We start from the raw sequence: 8,535 nt of genomic DNA on the forward strand, positions 1-8,535 counted from the left end.
CACCTTAAACTTATTCAACAGCCCAATGATGTGCAAATGACCCTGCTGCTCACACTTTTAAGTACCAACTAAGAATCACATTCTATGTCAATAAAGCAGAATTTGTACTTTTCAAATTTACTTTGGTTAATCAATTAACTGTATGAATATTATTTACTTAAAGACCTACTGAAATGAATTTTTTTTATTTAAACGGGGATAGCAGATCCATTCTATGTGTCATACTTGATCATTTCACGACATTGCCATATTTTTGCTGAAAGGATTTAGTAGAGAACATCGACGATAAAGTTCGCAACTTTTGGTCGCTGATAAAAAAAGCCTTGCCTGTACCGGAAGTAGCGTGACGTCGCAGGTTGAAAGGCTCCTCACATTTCCCCATTGTTTACACCAGCAGCGAGAGCGATTCGGACCGAGAAAGCGACGATTACCCCATTAATTTGAGCGAGGATGAAAGATTCGTGGATGAGGAACGTCAGAGTGAAGGACTAGAGTGCAGTGTAGGACGTATCTTTTTTCGCTCTGACCGTAACTTAGGTAAAAGGGCTTATTGGATTCCACACTTTCTTCTTTTTCTATTGTGGATCACGGATTTGTATTTTAAACCCCCTCGGATACTATATCCTCTTGAAAATTAGAGTCGAGAACGCGAAATGGACATTCACAGTGACTTTTATCTCCACGACAATACATCGGTTTAGCACTTTAGCTACGGAGCTAACGTGATAGCATCGGGCTTAAATGCAGATAGAAACAAAAGAAACAAGCCCCTGACTGGAAGGATAGACAGCAGATCAACAATACTACTAACAGGAGACACAGAACCAAACACTGGACCTGTAACTACACGGTTAATGCTGTGCCGCCTGTCGAAGCCTAGCAATGCTGTTGCTAACAACGCCATTGAAGCTAACTTAGCTACGGGACCTTGTCAGAGCTATGATAAAAACATTAGCTCTCCACCTACGCCAGCCCTCATCTGCTCATCAACACCCGTGCTCACCTGCGTTCCAGTGATCGACGGTGCGACGAAGGACTTCACCCGATCATCGATGCGGTCGGCGGCTAGCGTCGGATAGCGCGTCTGCTATCCTCAAAGTTCTCCTGGTTGTGTTGCTGCAGCCAGCCGCTAATACACCGATCCCACCTACAGCTTTCTTCTTTGCAGTCTCCATTGTTCATTAAACAAATTGCAAAAGATTCACCAACACAGATGTCCAGAATACTGTGGAATTTTGCGATGAAAACAGAGCTGTTTGTATTGAGATACAATGTGTCCGAATACTTCCGCTTCAACCATTGACGTCACGCGCAAACGTCATCATATCTAGACGTTTTCAACCGGAAGTTTCGCGGGAAATTTAAAATTGCACTTTATAAGTTAACCCGGCCGTATTGGCATGTGTTGCAATGTTTAGATTTCATCATTGATATATAAACTATCAGACTGCGTGGTCGGTAGTAGTGGCTTTCAGTAGGCCTTTAAAATAGCTTAAACAAAATAATCAAATAAACACACAATTTAACAACTGCAAAGCAGTCAATGCAGCGTGACCTTTTAACCTCTCAACGGGCAACACATTTAACAAAGCAATACATATTTGTTTCCTCCGTAAGCACAGACTTAGGCTTCTGTGTTCCAAACAGTTTGTTTCGGCCCAGTAAAAAGGCGTGAGCTTACCGGTAGCCTCTTCGATTTTTTTCCTTTTTCCAATGCGTTTTAGTCCAATGATTTAGCACGCAATGTTGCCATCCTGCTGCCATTAGCTGCTCTGCAAGACCACTGGACAAAGCTCGGAGCAGCCAAACCTTTACAGAGTGCTGGCGTGAGCTCCCAATTAGGCTGATTGTGCTCACCTGTGCGCCCCACTCAGGAGAGGTGAGGCTGATGTCATCAGCGAACCCCCCCCCACAGATCGCCGCAACAATGTACACAAAGAGATCTTGTAGTTCAGCGTTTCTCAAAGTGTGGGGCGCGTCCCACTGGTGGGGAATAGAGACATGACAGGTGGGGCGCGAGGAACGGGAGGAAATTTAACTTTAATTTTTTTTTTTTTTTTAATTATATTTTTAGATTTTTTTTTTTTTTACTATGCTTTCATTTTCTATACACACTGTAAATCACTTTGTGATTCTGTCTGTGAAATCCGCTATATAAATAAATGTAAATTACTTATTTTTCCTGTAGGCTTTACATTTCTAGGTAGGAGCGAAAGTTTGACAGACATAGGAACAGTAACTAATGGGGGCGGGGCTAAGCGGAAGCTTTGTGAATGGCGAGTCACTGTGCGAGGATTTGCTGTTTTGCAAATACATGAAAAATAGAGCCACTGCTGATGAGCTGTTCAAGATAATGGACCGTTTCCTCAAAGAACACGACCTTAAATGGGAAAACTGTGTGGGCTTTTGCAAAGTCAAGAAACGGGCTGCAGGCTCTAATAAAGAGGGTTGCGCCAAATGCGCATTGGACACACTGTGTGTCATTCACCGGGAAGCACTCGCGTCAAGGCAGCTCAGCCCCGAACTCAATGAGGTTTTAAAAGTGGTAGTGTCAAGCCTGCAACCCCCATTTGAAAAGCTTTGCAGTGCAAAACAGGCTCATTGCAGCCACTAATGCTGGAGTACTGTAAAACTCATGTTCACTTCCCCTGTCTTGCCAAATGCGTAACTCCTCCTTTTTTTTTTTGCAAAGTGGCACTTTTATTTGATTTATTAATGAACTTGAAGGAAAAAGCCTTGCCTGTACCGGAAGTAGCGTGACGTCGCAGGTTGAAAGGCTCCTCACATTTCCCCATTGTTTACACCAGCAGCGAGAGCGATTCGGACCGAGAAAGCGACGATTACCCCATTAATTTGAGCGAGGATGAAAGATTTGTGGATGAGGAACGTCAGAGTGAAGGACTAGAGTGCAGTTATTTAATTTATTATTGAATTTGATGCAAGTTATAACACTTTTATTTGATTTATTATTAAACTTGATGCAAGTTATAACACTTATTTATTTATTATTGAACTTGATGCAAGTTATAACACTTTTTTTAATTTATTATTGAACTTGATGCAAGTTATAACACTTTTGTTTTATTTATGATTGAACTTGATGCAAGTTATTTTATTTATTATTGAACTTGATGCAAGTTATAACACTTTTATTTGATTTATTATTGAACTTGATGCAAGTTATAACACTTTTTTTGATTTATTATTGAACTTGATGCAAGTTATAACACTTTTTTAAATTTATTATTGAACTTGATGCAAGTTATAACACTTTTGTTTTATTTATGATTGAACTTGATGCAAGTAATTTGATTTATTATTGAACTTGATGCAAGTTATAACACTTTTATTTGATTTATTATTGAACTTGATGCAAGTTATAACACTTTTATTTGATTTATTATTGAACTTGATGCAAGTTATAACACTTTTTTTGATTTATTATTGAACTTGATGCAAGTTATAACACTTTTGTTTTATTTATTATTGAACTTGATGCAAGTTATTTTATTTGATATTGAACTTGATGCAAGTTATACCACAGCTGCACAGTTATTTTATTTATTATTGAACTTGATGTTATTTTATGTTATTGAGTTTGAATGTATACAACTTGATGTTACTTGATGTTCAATAAATTTGAAAATGTTAAGCTTGGCATTAGCGTTCTGTTGGGGCGATGGGGGCAGGTGGGGCTTGAAAACTCCCCCTTGTCCAAAGTGGGGGATGACAAAAAAAGTTTGAGAACCACTGATGTAGTTAAACAACTTAACATAGTGTACCATTTAAATCTGCATTTAGTCTTCTTTAGTTCAAACAAGATTGTTTACCTTTTTCAAATGACAATGCTGATCTCTTTTTTGGGGTAATGCGACCGCAGCTCGTTGTGATCACTTGCAGATGTTCTCCTGGAAGCAAAATACATTCACATCCAGCCGGTAGGTGCCACTTGATGCTGCTGTTTGTGCAGTACAATTGGTTCATCCTTGTAATTGTTCCTCTCCAAGGTATTGAACGAGGGATCAGAGGTGGTGATATGAAGGACTTCTTCTTGCATGACTTGGTTTATGTTAGCTTCCTGTCTCTGTTAGCTTAACACGGTTCGGTTTAAAACTCAGCGTCTTTCTATTGGACTTCGTTCTTCTTGGTCCTCACAGGTGTTCGATGTCCATTTAGCAAAGGCATTGTTTAACTTATCCGCGGTACTTTTTGTGACAACATTGACGCGGGTAAACTCCGCCAGCGTAGAATTCTCCTCAACCTGTTGTCGATGTAGCGTTCATGCTAGCGGCGCCATCCTCGGTTACGTGTTTTGCTTTCAGATGGTATTTTCAACCATCTGAAAGCAAATAACTTAAGATAACTTGTGACCGTGCGTCGGTCACAAGTTATCTCATTTGTATCTAGAGTTTTGTTTTGAAGCCAAATTGTCCACCGCTCATCGCGATCACAGACATTGTGACAGTGCGTGCTTCTTGGATATGATTAATATTCAGTCATTTATGATAGATCGATATTTTTTTTTTTTTTGTATTGATCAGCGGTTCATTGTTCCTCTTTGTAGGACTAAATGATATAAGAATATGTTTGTACCTGCTGCCATCACACGCTTGAATAAGGCTATCACATGGTGATTGTATTTATTTATTAGGCCATAGCACTTTAATCACAATGATTTTATTGGTTTATTAGGTATCACATGTTATTGTGCTACAGCAGGGGTGTCGAACTTGTTTTCATGGAGGGCCACATCGCATTCATGGCTGCCCTTAGAGGCCTGGCTTGTAACAGTGAATGTAAGAATATAAAAGTATAATTGCCTCATTATATTATTGCCTTTTGTTATTTGATTTTGTACGTACAAATTAGTGAATAACTTTCTTTGAAATCATAAGTGAAGGTGGCAAGCAGATATGTAAGTATTTATTGTTATTTTTACAAACTACCATACGGTATATAATAATTAGTTGGTTTTTTTATCACATTCGAATCCCGATTTTTTCAGTAATTTTCAAAAATTTATTTTTTGACGAATTAATACAAAAATAATAAGTTTTAGGCCATCTCTATGCTTACTTGGTGCACGTATGTGTCATACGTCAGCAACCAAAAGGAGGTTTTGTAAGCTGTAAGCTGTTTTGTTAAGGTGTTGTTGTTATTATACCAAATGATACATTGCAACAATCAGTTTCATCGAGAATCGTGTTGAATCGAGTATCGATTATGAAACAAATCTTCACCCCGAGAATTGGAATCGAATGGCGAGGTGCCCAAAGATTCACACCAATAACAATTTAATATTTGTATATATATCAAAGTTTAAAACATATGACATTTTTTTCTGTCAAAATGGAAAACAATGAAAACATGTACAAAACCCAAAACCAGTGAAGTTAGCACGTTGTGTAATTCGGAAATAAAAAGAGAATACAATGATTTGCAAATCGTTTTCAACTTATATTCAATTGAATAGACTGCAAAAACAAGATATTTAATGTTCCAACTGAGAAATGTTGTATTTTTTTGCAAATATTCATTAACTTAAAATTTAATAGCAACAACACGTTGCAAAAAAGTTGGAACATGGGCATTTTTACCACTGTGTTACATGGCCTTTCCTTTTAACAACACTCAGTAAAGGTTTGGGAACTGAGGAGACACATTTTTGAAGCTTTTCAGGTGGAACTCTTTCCCATTCTTGCTTGATGTACAGCTTAAGTTGTTCAACAGTCCGGGGGTCTCCATTGTGGTATTTTAAGCTTCATAATGCGCCACACATTTTCAATGGGAGACAGGTCTGGACTACAGGCAGGCCAGTCTAGTACCCGCACTCTTTTACTATGAAGCCACGCTGTTTTTCATGGGCCTTGGCATTGTCTTGCTGAAATAAGCAGGGGCGTCCATGATAACGTTGCTTGGATGGCAGCATATGTTGCTCCAAAACCTTTATGTACCTTTCAGCATTAATGGAGCCTTCACAGATGTGTAAGTTACCCATGTCTTGGGCACTAATACACCCCCATACCATCACAGATGCTGGCTTTTTAACTTTGCGCCTAGAACAGTCCGCATGGTTCTTTTCCTCTTTGGTCCTGAGGACACCATGTCTACAGTTTCCAAAAACAATTTGAAATGTGGACTCGTCAGACCACAGAACACTTTTCCACTTTGCATCAGTTCATCTTGGATGAGCTCGGGCCCAGCAAAGCTGGTGGCGTTTCTGGGTGTTGTTGATAAATGGCTTTGGCTTTGCATAGTAGAGTTCTAACTTGCACTTACAGATGTAGCGACCAACTGTAGTTACTGACAGTGGTTTTCTGAAGTGTTCCTGAGCCCATGTGGCGATATCCTTTACACACTGATGTCGCTTTTTGATGCAGTACCGCCTGAGGGATTGAAGGTCACGGGCATTCGATGTTGGTTTTCAGCCTTGCTGCTTACATGCAGTGATTTATCCAGATTCTCTAAACCTTTTTGTGATATTACAGACCGTAGATAGTGAAATTCCTCAATTCCTTGCAATAGCTGGTTGAGAAAGGTTTTTCTTAAACTGTTCAACAATTTGCTCACGCATTTGTTGACAAAGTGGTGACCCTCGCCCCATCCTTGTTTGTGAATGACTGAGCATTTCATGGAAGCTGCTTTTATACCCAATCATGGCACCCACCTGTTCCCAATTTGCCTGTTCACCTGTGGGATGTTCCAAATAAGTGTTTGATGAGCATTCTTCAACTTTCTCAGTCTTTTTTGCCACTTATGCCAGCTTTTTTTTGTTTTGGTTTGGCAAATTCATAATGGGGGTCAAAAATTGTGACTGCAAAAACAGGCAATATGGTTCTTGCTCAAACACAACAATGTCAGAGATAAGACATGTTGCTCCTAAAGTGTTCCCATGCAGTCTAAACAGGAGTCAATGTGGTTCAGCCCTAGGTCAAACAAACACAATGTCGTGCCCTCTTGTTTCCACGCTGCATGTTTGCGTGCGACACGCGGCCATTTGTTGCTTATTGTGTTACGTGTGTGAGAATAATCCCATCTCACTTGTTCCATTCTTCATACGGCTGGCTGGCGTTCCCAACTGGGAGTTTGCTTAGAATAATTCAGGATTAATCATGAAACATTCAGTGTGTATGAAAGATTGATACAGTGTGTGTAACTTATCATGTGTCCCTGCAGCCTTATAGACCACTTCAGGGACCTCCGGACAAAGCACACTTTGACTCCAACTTCCTGTCAGCGTGCAGCTGGAAAAGGCATCTCATAGAAATGTCTTTCATCTGTTCCAGGGTCAAAATGTCACCCTCACCCACACCCACATTCTTCATTTTCTTCTTCTTCTTCATCGTCTTCTTCTACTCCTCCTGCTCCTGCTGCTTCTTCTTCTTCTTCTTCTTCTTCTTCTTCTTCTTCTTCTTCTTCTCCTCCTCCTCTTCCTGCTCCTCCTCTTCCTCCTCCCTCTTCTTCTTCTTCTCCTCCTCCTGCTCCTTCTCCTCCCTCTCCTTCTCCTCCTCCTCCCGCTCCTTCTCCTTCTTCTTCTCCTTCTCCTTCGTCTTCTCCTTCTCCTTCTCCTGCTCCTCCGCCTCCCTCTTATTATCCTTCTCCTTCTTCACCTTCTCCTCCTCCTGCTCCTCCCTATTCTTCTCCTTCTCCTTCTTCTTCACCTTCTTCTTCACCTTCTCCTCCTCCTGCTCCTCCTCCTCCCTCTACTTCTTCTTCTTCTTCTCCTCTTCCTCTTCCTACTTCTTTTTCTTAATCTTCTTTTTCTTCTTCTTCTTCTTCTTCTTCTTCTTCTTCTCCTCCTTCTGCTCCTTCTCCTCCCTCTTCTTCTTCTTCTTCTTCTTCCTCTTCTTCTTCTCCTTCTCCTGCTCCTTCCCCTCCCTCTTCTTCTCCTTTTTCTTCGTCTTCTCCTCCTCCTCCCTCTTCTTCTCCTTCACCTTCTCCTGCTCCTCCTCTTCCCACTCCTTCTCCTTCTCCTTCGTCTTCTCCTTCTCCTGCTCCTCCGCCTCCCTCTTATTTTCCTTCTCCTTTTTCACCTTCTCCTCCTCCCTATTCGTCTCCTTCTTCTTCACCTTCTTCTTCACCTTCTCCTCCTCCTGCTCCTCCTCCTCCCTATACGTCTTCTTCTTCTTCTCCTCTTCCTCTTCCTACTTCTTCTTCTTTTTCTTCTTTTTCTTCTTCTTCCTCTTACTTCTTCTTCTCCTTCTCCTTCTCCTTTTCTTTCTCCTTCTTCTCCTTTTTCTCCATTTTCTCCCGTTTCCTCTCCTTCTCTTTCTCCTCCTCCTCCTTCTTCTCCTTCTTTTTCTCCTCCTTCTCCTTCTTCTTCTTCTTTTTCTTCTTCTTCTCCTCTTCTTTCTTCTTCTTCTTCTCCTCGCCTCCTTCTTCTTTTTATTTTTCTTCTTCTTCTTCTTCTTCTTCTTCTTCTTCTTCTTCTTCTTCTTCTTCTTCTTCTTCTTCTTCTTCTTCTTCTTCTTCTTCTTCTTCTTCTCCTCCTCCTGCTCCTTCACCTCCCTCTTCTTCTTCTTCTTCTTCTTCTTC

General features: G+C 40.5%; 1 protein-coding gene across 1 annotated transcript; it reads right to left on the reverse strand.

Annotated features, from left to right (window-relative positions):
* Positions 1 to 7,352: 7,352 nt before the first annotated feature.
* LOC133645517 (uncharacterized) lies at positions 7,353 to 8,325 on the reverse strand (the record flags this gene model as incomplete). The annotated part of the gene is given in 2 exon segments (XM_062040356.1): positions 7,353 to 7,622; positions 8,176 to 8,325. Coding segments are annotated over 2 exon segments (420 nt in total), but the record flags the coding sequence as incomplete, so codon positions are not given.
* Between the last annotated feature and the right edge of the window lie 210 nt (positions 8,326 to 8,535).

Source organism: Entelurus aequoreus, unplaced genomic scaffold (assembly GCF_033978785.1).
Source record: "Entelurus aequoreus isolate RoL-2023_Sb unplaced genomic scaffold, RoL_Eaeq_v1.1 HiC_scaffold_304, whole genome shotgun sequence".
NCBI classification, from domain to species: Eukaryota; Metazoa; Chordata; class Actinopteri; order Syngnathiformes; family Syngnathidae; genus Entelurus; species Entelurus aequoreus.